Source organism: Acipenser ruthenus, chromosome 18, assembly GCF_902713425.1.
Source record: "Acipenser ruthenus chromosome 18, fAciRut3.2 maternal haplotype, whole genome shotgun sequence".
In the NCBI taxonomy this organism is placed as follows: domain Eukaryota; kingdom Metazoa; phylum Chordata; class Actinopteri; order Acipenseriformes; family Acipenseridae; genus Acipenser; species Acipenser ruthenus.
The window spans coordinates 21579853-21594455 of record NC_081206.1 but is presented as its reverse complement, the minus strand read 5'-3'; the positions used below and the strand labels follow the sequence as shown (position 1 = coordinate 21594455).

At 36.8% G+C, this 14603-nt stretch overlaps 1 protein-coding gene across 3 annotated transcripts; it reads left to right on the top strand.

Annotated features, from left to right (window-relative positions):
* The first annotated feature begins 3479 nt into the window (after positions 1-3479).
* Positions 3480-13069, top strand: LOC117424275 (golgin subfamily A member 5-like). Of its 3 annotated transcripts, none has more exons than XM_058991511.1 (13): positions 3480-3598; positions 4705-5274; positions 5763-5978; positions 6410-6629; positions 6842-6965; positions 7227-7430; positions 8681-8851; positions 9367-9495; positions 9775-9873; positions 10025-10256; positions 11559-11664; positions 12129-12192; positions 12680-13069. In XM_058991511.1, the coding sequence occupies exons 2-13, from the start codon at positions 4728-4730 to the stop codon at positions 12755-12757; spliced, it is 2190 nt and encodes a 729-aa protein (XP_058847494.1). In that variant the 5' UTR covers positions 3480-3598; positions 4705-4727; the 3' UTR covers positions 12758-13069. The 3 variants fall into 3 exon arrangements, with proteins under 3 accessions (XP_058847494.1, XP_033896384.3, XP_033896376.3); XM_034040493.3 differs by having other exon boundaries at positions 3480-3728; XM_034040485.3 differs by having other exon boundaries at positions 3480-3796.
* Positions 13070-14603: the final 1534 nt, after the last annotated feature.

The following is a 14603-nucleotide window of genomic DNA, read 5'->3' as shown; positions in this document are numbered from 1 at the left end:
CAAGGGCAATATGTTTTAAATTTATTTTTAATCTTCGTTCCTTTAAGTATTCTGCTTTCGATTGAACTTAAGTCAAAACAACATCACATGCTTTGGGGCTATAAAATATCACATGCTTGCTTGAGGATAGCTGTTTTACTATGATGAGGCCATTTTTACTCAATGTACAAAATTGTGTAGTTTAGTAATTTCGCTCTGTAATACTTATTCCCTTACTACACTGGGTATCATTTTTAGTAAACTTAAAGTTAGTAATTCATTTTCCAAGTGTATAGTACACTGTAGTATACTACCTATATAGTAACACACCTGTACGCAGTTTTTAAGGTGATGCAATAAGTTGTTCCTCTCTCCCTTGTTACACTTCTGTGACCTTGTGTATTACCAGGCACACTGGTTTACATATTTATATTGAACCTGGCCATTTAAAGTGTAGCTTCAGCAGGTTCCTCTGTGGTTAAAAAAGGACACTGTTCTATTTTTTTTTTTTTTTTGTTACTTGTCATGTGATAGTCTTGTGATCCATCAGATCAGGTGCTCCTGCAGTTGCTGTCATATGAAAAATAGACCTGAGGTATTGAATTGTTAATGTACAGTACACATTTTTTTTTGTTACTGTTTATATAGATCTAAACAAACCTTTGCTTTAAGTACACCAAACATAAGTGGAAGCTGAATAAAAGTAAGTTTAGAACAGAAGGTAGGAAGTACTTTTATTACAGAGTTATAAATACATGGAATAGCCTACCAGCTAAAGTATTAGGATCTAAAACACTGGGAACATTTAAAAAAATTAGCTTCTGTAAAGACACTTCGACTGATCTAGCCTGTGTTACAAATATCTATGGCAGGCAACTTAATATTCAAGAACAGTTATTGCAATAAAAGCCATCAGACTGTCTGCAAGCATTGGTAAGGGATCAGTAAATATGTGCTAATACTGCATCTTGATGTAATTAAATAGTACTATCCACACCTTTTCAAAAGGTTACTACAGTAAACCAAGGCAAAAGCAAAAGTGTACTAAAATATAGATTAATGTCCAGCAAAGCATTGGCAAGCAATGGTAAGAACAGAGATATGCTGTATATGTAAAGCAGAGTATACTGTACATCTTACTGAAAAATTAAAGGGGGTGAGTTGTTTTTGGTACTACCCCTAGCAGCTATAAGCAGTGCCAAATCTAATCCCATGAAGTTTATAGATAGAGGTTAGGAAACTTTACTGAAAGAGCTTGCATAATCTGCCCTGTATATAAAACACAATCCAGTATGGTGTTTAAAAATTATCGCTGAAATAATAGAGAAAATTAATAATAACACCTTAACTTAGATCAAAGGAGCAACTAGCTTGATCAAGGAATCAGCAAATGGTAAAACAGAGACTCTTAAAGACCAATAAAAACAATTGAACTGTTGTAGGATCAGAAAACACCCTAAGAGTACACAGGGGTGGGCAAGTGCTGTAAATGAAACCTGCTTGTATAAGTGATAAATATTGCATGAGTAAGACGTAATTAACATAGTCAATTAAAGCCATAACATCTTTACATGGTGTTCTTAAACAGGAGGAGGATATTTTCAATGCTCCCAGTAAAGATTGTATCATTGTATTCTTTGCACAGTGTACAGTGAAATATAATATTATTCATTGTATCTTAGTCAAACCACTAGTCAGCATTCTCCAAAAAAAAAACATAGATTTGAGGAACAAGCAGTGGCGTGGTCTAGTCACGCTTTCCATGGGATTACTCATTTTATAAAAATGTACAAAGAAATCACATGCTTTTCCTTGTGTCACAATTGTAGTTTCATTTCAATGCAGAGAAACTTTTCCAACAAACTCATTGAATAACGTTACACAATGACATAGAATACATGTCCCCAATATTTGGAAGTCCAATTTTTTACTCGAATGCAATTTACTGCTTACACTTTAAAATTATTTGTATACAATTTATTAGATTAATATGTGTATATCTTTCCTTTCATAGCACAGTTATTTAGTTTATATCAAGTTCTATACTCCTGGTCTCATAGTAAAATGTTATATATATATATATATATATATATATATATATATATATATATATATATATATATATATATATATATATACACACACACAATAAAAGACACTATTTCAAAGTAAAGTTCAGTAAATTAATGTATAGCTTGAAGCTAAAGTTAAAGCATTGGTGAATACATTGGATAAACACACAAAGAACTTTTATGAGCTATTGTACAGCACAGAACAATGTTCAATATCACTCAGTGTTTATGTGTCATATGTTTTTTTCCAGAACCTGAAATCTATCCTGGATTTGAACATGTCATCTCCACACCCAAGCTCAAATGCCTGCACATATCCAGTTCACTGATCGATATGCTAACTCAACATGAATATGTCCTTTTTATGAGGAAAATAAATGCACTTTTTCTGGTGACCAAGCAAAAACTTCACTAGGCGAGTCAAAAGAGCAGCTCCATTACCCCAGTGGGTAAGAATTTTCATAGAAAGCTGTGAAGTATTTTTCACACTACAGTCCAGTCCATGAGAAGCTTTCACTGAAGGATCTGCCCCCATCACTACTCACTGTAGTACAATTATACCAAATGACTCATACCTTTCATACCTGCCCTTGTGCTACCATTGCCCAGTGGAGAGAACCATTGCATTGCTCTTGTTGTGCCACTGCATTGAACGCGTCAGGAAAGTGCTCTAGTTCTCTAGGTGGTTCACACTCTAGCTACTTAAAAAAAAGGGAAATTGCTATTTCGTCAAGGAGTACGTTTTTGTGCCTGTGTCTTTTGTAAAACTGCCATAAGCAATATAAACAATCTAGTAAGCCAACAAAGTTTTGATGAAGCTCAAAATGCTACACTATGGAAGAATGTAGAAAACATGTACCAGGAATCACATTTCAGTCTAAAATGAAACATGGCTGTGGGGCACTGTAGCTTTAATAAACCAATGCGCTTATTGTGACAACTTTTGTGCCAACTCACCATCTATCAGAAGGATATAAAACAGTAAACTATTTTAATGTTTTGAAACACAGTGCCCTCTAGACCACATAAAAGTTAATACATTTTAGTCAAGTCAAAGTATAAATGACTTTTCAAATAAAAGAGGGAATTTGCGCTCCCTACTGCTCAAAGATAAATAAACCCTATTTCAAATATTATTGTCCTATTTTCCCAAAGCTTTTTAATTGTTTTGCCAAGTTTTAATGGTTATTTTAGGGTTACATTATAATAAATCCATACGGCAGTACTATGGATGCTAAATTAGATAATCTCAGATATCACAACAATGCAGTCGCAACATCGTAATTATTCTACACTATCCATGGCGCTAAAATATTGCGACATTTTCACAGAGGACCTTTTAATGTTAGTTTAGCCTTAGCCTTGACCTTGGCCCCAGTGTTTAGCCTATGTGCATTTAATATATAACTGTTTTATTTAGTACTAGCCACCGCCGTTGCTGTGAGCCCTTCCAGGCGAAGTGGAGGGCACTCTGTTTTGGGTCCTGATACAGCAGTTCCTTGTCCACGTCTCCAGGATCATGGAGGAGGGATGAGAGTCGATTCTCTGTAAGCTTCTTCAACTCCAACACGGCTGTTGTGTTTAAAGTTATTACCTGTCATGTAATTCTATATATATTCCTCGACATTTAAAGAAACTATCGAAGTTTGGCAGACAATTTGATATATTCTGTGAAAGGTAAGGGGCTTGGTAGAACCACGAAAAAAGGCCTGATAACAACAAGAAGTCAAATCCACGAATCTGAAGTGAGCAGTACGCTTTTTCATGCTTTCTTTTGTTAATCAATGTATATTTTTTCTATTTAAGTATTTTATTCGTAATATATTTTTGGCAAACATGTTGACATTATGCAATCAGAATAGTCAGCACTAAACCAGTGATCTTTGAGGGGGCATTGTGCGCATGTTTACATAGTTTCATGCCGTTTCTGTAATTGTATTTAATTTATTTTTACTTGTTAGAAAGCTAAATCAGCCTAATCGTTCGCACTGTAACTGTAAAATAGTCACATTTACAAAATGCTAGGGTTTTCACAGAAAATCAAACATTTCATGTTGGTATTTGTCTATCCTTAAATCCCAGAAGTGTTGAATCGATACTAGTACTGTTTATTTGCAGTGGGTATTGAGAGTACTGTATTTTATGCATTTCCAAGTGTCCAAACCCCCACACTTCACACAAACTAACACCTTTACACAGCCAGGGATGAACAAATACAGCTTTCCTGCAGCCAGTCTGACAAAACCACATTGTCAAGATTTGTGTTGCTAAATGATCTAGTGCTGTGCCCTGAATTTAAGAAAGAAGGCTACAGGTAAATCACATGTAAATTGATCTTTATACTGCAGTTATTTAACCAAGAATAATGATCTCTTGTATATTTAGGGCTGTACATGATTACCTGCTGGACTATGCAATCATTACAGGAAAAAAGTTTGTCCAGTTTAGGTGATGTAAAATGATACTGCTGCTGATGCCTGATAATTATATTAATTAACTTCCAACAGAGCAGACCTGAAAACTAGTCTCCCCTTATATCCCAACTTTAACCTTACCTTTTTTTTTAGGTTATGACCCTGCAGTATTAATACAACAGATTATTATTATTTATTTATTTCTTTATTTATTTATTATTATTATTTTTTTTTTAAAGAAACAAATTAATAAAAATCCAATATGTCTTGGTTGACTGATCTTGCGGGGAAGGCAGAGAATTTCCTGAACAAAGTGGACCAGGGGGCAGCAACAGCGTTGAGTAAACAGCAAGCTGAGATGACTGGTTTAGCTTATGACGCCACAGACTCCAGTCAGTACATTTCATCTTATAAACAACAAGCTCCTGAGTACCATCCACCCCCAGAGGTGCCTAGCTTCATCACTTCGGCTGCTGTCAATATAAAGAAACAGAAGGCCACCCTTCTGTCTGGGACAGCCAACGTATCCTCTGCATCACAGACCACCCTGGAGGTTAATGACAGGCCTTCTTCCAGACCCTCGTCTCACTTTGTGAGGCCCAAAAAGACAGAGCCGGATGACGACCTGCTCTTTGATTTCCTGAACAGCTCAGACAAGACTCTTAATGGTAAGGTGGACGCTAAAAAGGAAAAGCCCAAGACGTTGTCATCTCAGAGCCTGTCCCGAACTTCGAGCCTCAGCTCCATCTCCACTGGTACCCCCAGCAACAAAACCTCTGAGGACGGCTCCAGCAAGGATCATGGACAAGGTAGTGAATGACATTTAGCTAACCAGGGGTGGTTTTCTCATGTTGCTGTTTATAGTGTAAACTTTTTGTTGTGTTTGTGAATTAGATATTAGGAAAATATGCTGCATGCAGACAATTATAATATCAACCACATTAATTTTTGTCAAAGAAAACATGCATATTTTTTATTTAGTATCTCCATTGTTTGGGCAATTTGGTGGAGCACCAGTTTATTTTGTATTCCTAAATCTGTAGTTTGGTTTTTGAACCAATGAAAAGGAAAATGATTTATCTGAATTTATAAAGAATATAAACTCCTTCTACTACTCCTTTTGTATTACACGTGGTGCATGTCCATTTTTCATCTCAATATGATACTGTTTTGTTCATTTTTTTATTTTCTGAAATACCAAAAGATCACCTTGGATCTCACCAGTCAAAAAAAAAAAAAAAAAAAAAAAAAGTGTAAACTGTTGACTTTGGTTGACTTTGTTTTTATTTTTCTCCAGGTACTCCAGAGAGCTCTGATTCTGGTTTGGTTGCCCCCTCAGAGCCTGCCAAAGAGGTCAGTGCTTCAGTTGGCTCAAGTCTCTCTGTAAAAGATGAGAGCCAGACGCAGGTGCTGTCGAACCTCAGACTGGAGAACCAGCTGTTGCGCAATGAAGTCTCCTCGCTGAACCAGGAGGTGGCGTCTCTGATTCAAAGATCAAAAGAAATGCAAGAAGGTAGGAACAAGTGGTCTGTGCTTATAAACTATGTAAAATAATGGTAAGAAATACTTATGATGGCCTTCAAGATAGACATATTTATTATTTATGAAGGCACCGCCCATGCTTATTGCAATATAAATATTTGACCTAGACTTCATATGGCTGCAGTTGTTGGTCACCAGATGATAGAGGCCAAACTTTTTGAGACATGACTTCAGATTTGGTACAAGTTGACAGTTGTCCTGTGAGGTTTTAGTTGCGATCGTAGAGACTAAATTCTTTCAGATATTGGCTAGAAAATTGATTGCTGCCATATTTGCTTTAGATAGACATTCAATATCTCAAACCCCACAAATGTGTGTGTATTTCAGTGGATTGATAGCATATGCTAAAATATTCAAATATTTGTAATAGGTCCTCAGACTTACCTGCTGCTGTCTTTCCAGAGCTAAGCAAAGCACGGGCCCGGGTAGAGAGGTGGAACGCTGATCACTCTAAAAGCGATCAGACTGTGCGGCAAATGCGTTCTCAAGTGGATGATCTGACAGAGGTGATCTCGGCTAAAGATGCCCAGCTAGCTGTCCTCAAAGTGAGGCTAGACGAGGCTGACCAGCTTCTAAAATCTCGGACAGAGGCACTGGAGTCTGCACAGTACGAGAGATCAAGGTACTGATTTTATTTAATTTGTATTTCTTAAAAAGAAAAAAAAGGGAAATAATTGCTGATTTTTGTTCTGTTTCGGCTAGTTCCCTTGCAGGGGTTAATAAAACATATGTGGACAGATTTACTGAGCTTTTTTTCTAGTGCAAAGTTTGCTCCTATTTTTGCTAATGAGTCAGATCTAGACAAACTTTGAAATATCACTTTTTTCTCCTAAGAATCATCCAAGACTGCAATGAAGGCAGCAGCTTACACGACCAGACATTACAGACATTGCAGGAGAGGTTAAGAGAAGCTGACTCTGCACTGAAGAGGGAGCAAGAGAGTTACAGACAAATGCAGGTTAGAACTAATATCTTTTTTAATGCGTGTGTTTTCTTTAATCATATATGTTACTAGCCCTGATATTCTTTGAAAGAAAGATATCTACAGAGTGACATGACATTAGCTTAACATCTCATCCAAAGGACACCCCAAGAGACTGTTGCACCCCAGACTTCACATTCATTTGTATCTTAGTGCAGAGTGGGGTGCTATATAAGGTCTGCCAGAGAGGGTGTGGTTTCTCTCCTGGTGTAACAGATGTCTGTTCTTGGCCTTTAGACCGAGTTTGCAGCCCGTCTCAGTAAGGTGGAGGCGGAGAGGCAGAGCTTGGCTGAGTCGCTGACAGCAGCAGAAAGAAAGAGCATGGAAGAGAAGAGGAGGGCAGAGGAGCTCCAGCAGCAGCTGAAATCTGCTAAAGCTGGAACCGAGTCTGTCAAGCAAGAGCTTATAGACTACAAACAAAAGGCTACACGGATTCTTCAGGTGAGACAGAAGTGTTCATCCACAAAAGTGATTCCCAAAGTCTCCACAAAATTAGGGTGTATCATTTTCATTAATAAAGGAGATTTATGGAGGGAAGTACCAAGTATGAATGCAAAGGCTTGGCTTGGAGCTGTATTTGCATAAACTGATTGTGCAAAATGTCTAAAAATACTACATTTCTTTACTATTAAGGAGCAGCAGAGGTGTTATTTATTACAGCCACTAGGGGCAGAGTTTTGTTAAGAGACAAGTTAATAGCTCTATTGAGGCTACAGGGGTAAAATAACTGATTAGTTAAGGTAACAGATTACTTGCGATAACTCTGATATTTCATACCATACAAAGTTGCCCTTTACCACCTTCAGAATCATTATGTAACATTTTAAAATCTGTTCAACACAAAAAGCACTGGGGAACTTAAGTGTTACAGAACACCCTTGTCTGTGTCCTGTGTTGGAATTTTTCTGTCGCACGTGATGGATCATAAATCAACTGGGCAATACAGTTCTCAGCATTATCTTGGGAGTGTTTGGCAGGAGAGAGAGAATTTTTCTTCCAAGCATTGCAGTGTACCCAGGTCATCCTCCCTCATGCAACAATGCTGGTTTTCTGTTCCCACAATACGCACTCATTTAATTCAGCACACCAGCATTGTTGCAGGAGGGAACATGAACTAGATACACTGCAATGCTTAGAAAATACATTTGTTTTCCCCTGGTAAATGTTCCCATGTAAAAGTTTGAAAAAAAAGTAATTGTCTAGTTGATTTGCCCATGATGTGTGAATAAAAATATCAGTACCATCGTGATTATGTTGAAAAATGTATTTTGCCTTGATTTCTTCTTGTGTAACACTAAAACCTGATCCCAGGTTACATTATTGCCCCTTCAAGGCATGCCAATAAGCGCATTGAAAGCTTGAAAGCTGTGCTTTTTTTGGCCAAGTACTGTTCTTTATTAATGTGGCCCAAATAATGGTTGTCTATTCCCTCAGATATTGCATTAACACTGTGGCATCAGCTGTTAACCATGACCACAAAATGTCTGTCATCATAGATACAGTGTATCTATTGGTAATGGTATTTCTTTTTTTATCCGTATATATTGTGTTAATTACTTAGTTAGTAGAATGTATGTTGACTCCATAAATACTCATCAATAATGAACTATTCATTGCAAGTACTTATAGTAGACCGATACACAAATAAAAGGAAGGTTTCTGAAATCCTGTAAGCTTTGTCTCTGATCCAGTCAAAGGAGAAGCTGATCAGCAGCTTGAAGGAGGGCGCAGGGATTGATGGTCTGGACAGCCACACAGCCAGCACCATGGAGCTGGAGGAGCTGAGACACGAGAGGGACATGCAGAGGGAGGAGATCCAGAAACTCATGGGGCAGTTCCAGCAACTGAGAACAGAGCTGCAGGTCACACGTTTCAGAATTTGTTTGGGAAAGGCTATGCAGTTGTTCAAAAAACAGAAAAAACTGGTTTTCAAACTGATTTCTGGCTCTGCAGAGAATCTCTGCTTGGAGCCAAAGTTATATTACTTAATGACAGCTTTTAAAGAACTTTAGCAATCATGCAGAATATTAACACAGCAAATCATAAGGTGGTATTAAAACATTTTAAGAACATGTTCTCAGATTAGCTGTATTAACATGCTGTACATCTATTTTCCATTGCAAGTATATAGGAGTAATACAATGTTTATAAAATACAATGATTATAAAAAATAAGGTCGGTGAAAAGGTTTGTTTTAATCATGCATAACTTTAAACCTTCACTCAATTAGCTGTTGTGCTATAAAAAAAGTGTTCATTTTTTTATTTATTTAACAATTTTTTATAAACATATTTTGGGTACTTTGTTGTATAACGTTCTTATGTTTATAAAGTTGTATTTTATGCATATCCTTAGTCTGTGTTTTCATACAAAACAGGATACAGAAAACCTACTGATGACAGAAGGGGAATCTTCTCGAGAGCAGCTTCAAGAACTGCAAGACCAGATAACCAGTCAAAAACAATCCAAGCAAGAGGCAGAAGCTGAATTGGAGAGGCAGAAACAGGTTAGCATGTTCAGATCAATCAAACTATATGTATAGATCTGTGTAAGAATAATGACATGTCAACATTGGCAATATCCTAGATTTGTCATAAGGTTTGTACCTATGGTGACAGTAGTTTTTCTCCACAATGTACCTACATTTTGTATTGTTTTAGTTGTTTCATTTTGTGTGTGGTTAAGAGATGAAAAAAAAAAAAGAACTAATTGTTCTAAATGAATAATTGGAAATTTGTCATATCTTATATTGGAATATTGCTCCTTTGTGTTTTTGTTTTTTTAGGAGTTTCAGTATTTGGAGGAAGAACTGCATCGCACCAAAAACTCTCTCCAGAGTAGAATTAAGGACAGAGAAGAGGAAGTTCAAAAACTCAGGAATCAGGTACTGTAGTTACAGATAAGTGGGTGTGCCGTGTTAACGTCCTCAGTGGCAAGATCACTTGCACTGGAAACCGGAGATCTTTTTAACAGAGTTGCTTTAATAGTTGTGGGAGAAGTCAATCTATAACCAATCTGCTTGTTCCTTCCCACAGCTTACCAACAAGACACTGAGCAACAGCAGCCAGACAGAGCTGGAGAACCGGCTGCACCAGCTGACAGAGACGCTGATCCAGAAGCAGACCATGCTGGAGGCCCTCAGCACAGAGAAGAACTCCCTTGTCTTCCAGCTCGAGCGCCTGGAGCAGCAGCAGCTGAAGAGCATGCAGGGTAGCAGCACCGTTAACGGACCTTCCATCAACATGGCAGGAGTGGAGAACACAGAAGGTAGAAACGATTTGCATTACATATATATATTAGAATACAAATGGTCTTTTTATCATTAATTTAGCATCCACCATAAGGGAGGTGCTTATACTACCTGTGCTACTGTAGTAAATGCTATGGTAAATCCACTTCTGCTGCATGATGGAGTAAATAATCAATTCTGGATAATAACACTTTGAAATGTTTGTTTTACTCTGTCAAGTTCTAGGGATGGGAATTTTAAACGTTTAAACTCTGAAGAAGTGGTTAAACGTTTAATAATAAGTTAGACGTATAGCCGGTCACGTGACAAATGTCACCAAACGCATATTTTTTTATGCATTAATTTAAAGTAATTTATCATCAGCAGTCCGTCGTGCATCAGACTGCTCTAGTGCCACAGTAAGGGAGGATATTATAAAAAAGGAAGAGGTTTGGCAATTGCCTCCAGTTAACTTCTAATTGGTGCAACTGAAAGAGTGACTGGGGCGGGTTTTATTCTCGGTCGATCTGGCGCTTCATTGGTGCACTGTGTGTTTATGCCTGTAGTAGGCGTGGTATGGTATCAATTCCACAGCGGGGTAATAACGTTAATGACAAGCGTTTTTTCTGAGTTTGTAATATATTTAAAATGGCTCTTTAAACAAAGGAAACCACGTTTGGAAGTATTTTGAGGAACGAGAAAACCATGGTATGTTAATAATTATGCCAAACAAAATTGCCGTAACACAAAAACACAAGTTTAATGCTTCACAATTTGAAACGAAAACATTCAGAATTATTGTGGCTGGAGCTATAAAAAGCAAACATCCATAACATTTGCTATAGATTTGGCCAAACAGGATGTGATCACGTTATCCTTTAAGAGGACAGTGCGTGTGAATCGTGAGTGCTGCAGTTTTGAAATCGATGTAAGATTATCCCACTACTGTGCCAACATAAATATAAACATTTCAATATATACTTTGTGTACGTGTTTTTTTGTTTTTTTTTTAACTTTGAAGTCTTTGCGATGTTAAAGCGTTATTTGCTTATTTAGGGTTTATTTGCTTAAAAAGTACTAACCAGGGCTGTCAGTTGCAATCACAAATGATGACTTTCTAATGAGAAGCAAATCAATACCTCATATATAGCAACCATTTGGGATAGACTTCAAACTTTGGGGGGGTTCCCAGTTTAATTTTATTTTGACACATACTGTAGACACAATACTTTATGCTACGCTGGTGTTCTACATGCTTGTGATGACCCCACCATGAAGCTATTTTTAATTTACATGTGTTTTATAAGGTTATAAATGTTGATCTGTCATCTGTGTTCTAGGTGCTCGAATGAGAAATGTGCCAGTCCTTTTCAGCGATGGGGAAAGTACTGATGCAGGGATGTACGGAAGAGTCCGTAATGCAGCAAGTACGATTGACAGATTCAGGTAAAGCCGAGTTTCTCATGTGCTGATCATGCTGTTAATGAAAATTCTATTTCTACAACATTTAGCACATTGCTTGAAAAATATTGTTTCAGTTGTAAAGGTTGCTGCTCAGAGACAGCAAGGGGCATTCAGCTTAAGTTAAAGAAAAACACACTGCAGGCAGTCCTCTATCAACCATTTCTTTACTACAGGACCTTTAACAAAAAAAAATCCACTAAGTGCAATTTTATTTTACAACAATAAAACACACACAAAAGGAAGTAAGATACCATATAAACCAGCTCCTGCATTATATTTAATTTTTTTTTTTCCTAGTGAGCTTTATCACCATTGTCATGTTGTCTATACTGAAGAACACACACTTGTAATATTAAGGCATTAAACATTCTGATAAGTAGCTTTCTCTGTAAACACTTTGTAGGCAAACAGTCCTTTGACCCGTCTTTTCTTTTCTTATGCTTTAGCATCCGGTTAGGCATCTTTTTAAGACGTTATCCAATTGCAAGGGTGTTTGTAATTATTTACATGGTAAGTCCTTTCTCTAATATGTGCAAGTCTGTTTTTCAGGACTGTACGGCCCCATTTCCATTTCACTGATTTACTATGAATGCAATAGGAGCCAAAACAAATGTTTAATTATACATGAGTTTATAAATATTGGATCTTGGTTTATACTCCCATCCTGAGAATGTCAAAAACATAATTGGTCTTGTATTCCAGTAGTGTGACTGTTGAGATATGCAGAGTGGCGGAGGAATGGATGGAGGGAATGAGAGCATCGATTTGGAATGTGGATACACTATACAAAATAAATACACACTGTAGCAAGTGACCATACTTGATTCAAATAGAATATTTAAATCAAAGAAAATGGAATGATAGCCACAAACCTTCAGTATGAAATGTAGAAGTTATTTCATTGCTATTTTGATTTATATAGTGGTGTGTGAGAGAGGCGTTTTTAAATAATAATAATAATAAAAAAAAAAATTTCCTTCCTTGTTTTTCTCTTTAGGCAGTACTTCACCTTTGGGTGATGATTGTTCTACTAACCTATACACCTGAGATGCATCCAGGCTCCCCAGATGGTTGAATGGGAAAGTGAAAGCGGAGAACATAACTTTTAAAATATGAAACACATACCGTTAGAAGCTACTGAACAGCATGGAAACAACCCTTGTCATGGTTGGGGCCAGTAATTTGCATAAACTCGTATTGGAAACTGCCTCCCACCCCCACGTTATCTTCCAAAGTACTTTAAAATATTGTAGCATCAATGAATAGCATCTTGCAAAATAATATCTCTGAGTGCAAATTGTCTTTTGTATATACTGTAGATTTGGCAGGTTTTTGAATGTAATCAGGGAAATAATTAGATTAAAGACTGGACCTGGGTTTTCAATTTTCAAGTTTTAATTATTATATCTTTGCACTCACTTATCTTTTTTTCTTGTATATAGAAAAGGAGTTTCTTAATCATATTAAAAATTACTTTTAATAGAAGTTGTTGTAGAGGAAGGCTTCAAAGCATATCAGACTGATATATATTTTTAATGTACACATTTGTTTTGTTCATTTTGTTATTCCTCAGGAGACTAGAACAGAAGAAAATATCCACAACAAATTATGCACGTAACTATCAAAATGCTAATAGACAACTGTTGCACTCCCACTATATTGTCATAACCATGTATAAATGAAATTGTATATATAGTTTAAAATACTATTTAACACTAACACTCAATGTAACACCCCTACCAGCCTCCTCTGCGTGTGGATAGCCTTTGTGTGACCTACAAAGCTTTCCTGGGGGTCCTGGGTTCTTGGGTTCTTGGGTTCCTAGGGCTGAAGTGGACTTCTGGCCATCATCTCTTCTGCATCAGGTGTATCAATACAAGATTATGTGTGTGCACTGCAGTGCAATCTAGAGGTATTAGCAGTCAGACTGTATATGGCCCCTGCTAAGAAATTAGAATGTTTTAAAGAACACCCCTGTATTCTGCTACACTGTAAATGAAGTCACTGGACCCTCAAGTAAAATAAAAGGGAAAAAAACCCTTTTAATATATATGACCTCAGAATAATAATAAACAAAGTGGAAATGGAGTATTCGGAAACTAACACAAAAAGGGTGAATGCAAACTTTCAATGATAACAATGCAAATACTCAATGTTAATGAAAAGGAAACTTAGTTTAACTCACATTCCAGTATTCTGGTTAATATACAGTATGTACAATGTCCCTCATCTTTGATGGTATTTAAACACTACTGTATGCTCATGAGCATTCAAGCTGAGGGGATATGCTGTCCGCCGAGGCTGTTTACTGTGTAGAAGAGCGAGTTAATAACGATCGCACTGCAAGCCTGAGTCGATGCTCGGGACCGTGGTGGCAAAACAAAATGCTTCTTCAGACTTTTAAGGTACGAGTCCACAATTCCAAATGGTATTTACTTTATCCAGCTAACTATGCTAGCAACGGTGAATGCGTGCTATGCACGTGGTATATATTACTATTTACCACCAGAAATCAGTATATGGTCCCTGGGCCATTGACAAAAGCATATCACAGGCAATGTTCATAATCATACACATGTTCAGATGTGTTTATATGGTATATATTTATCATTTTGACCCTAACTTTGACCCTAATACATTTTAATTATGGTGCTTTTATTGGATTTTTTTTTTATCAAATAACAAAGCCTGTGATAACTGTGTATTACTTGGAATTTTTTAAAAGCCACTATTAAAGATAGTGGTGCCATAATTTAAATCCTAATCCTAAATAACTACAGAAACATAATTAAATAGTTTTACATATACTTAAAATGAGTAGTTTCAGCCTGTATACTTGTAAACACATTTAATATTTTATTTGGCACTAGCACATAAGCTTGTAAACTTGCAATGTGCCACAACACCTATACTTTAATAGC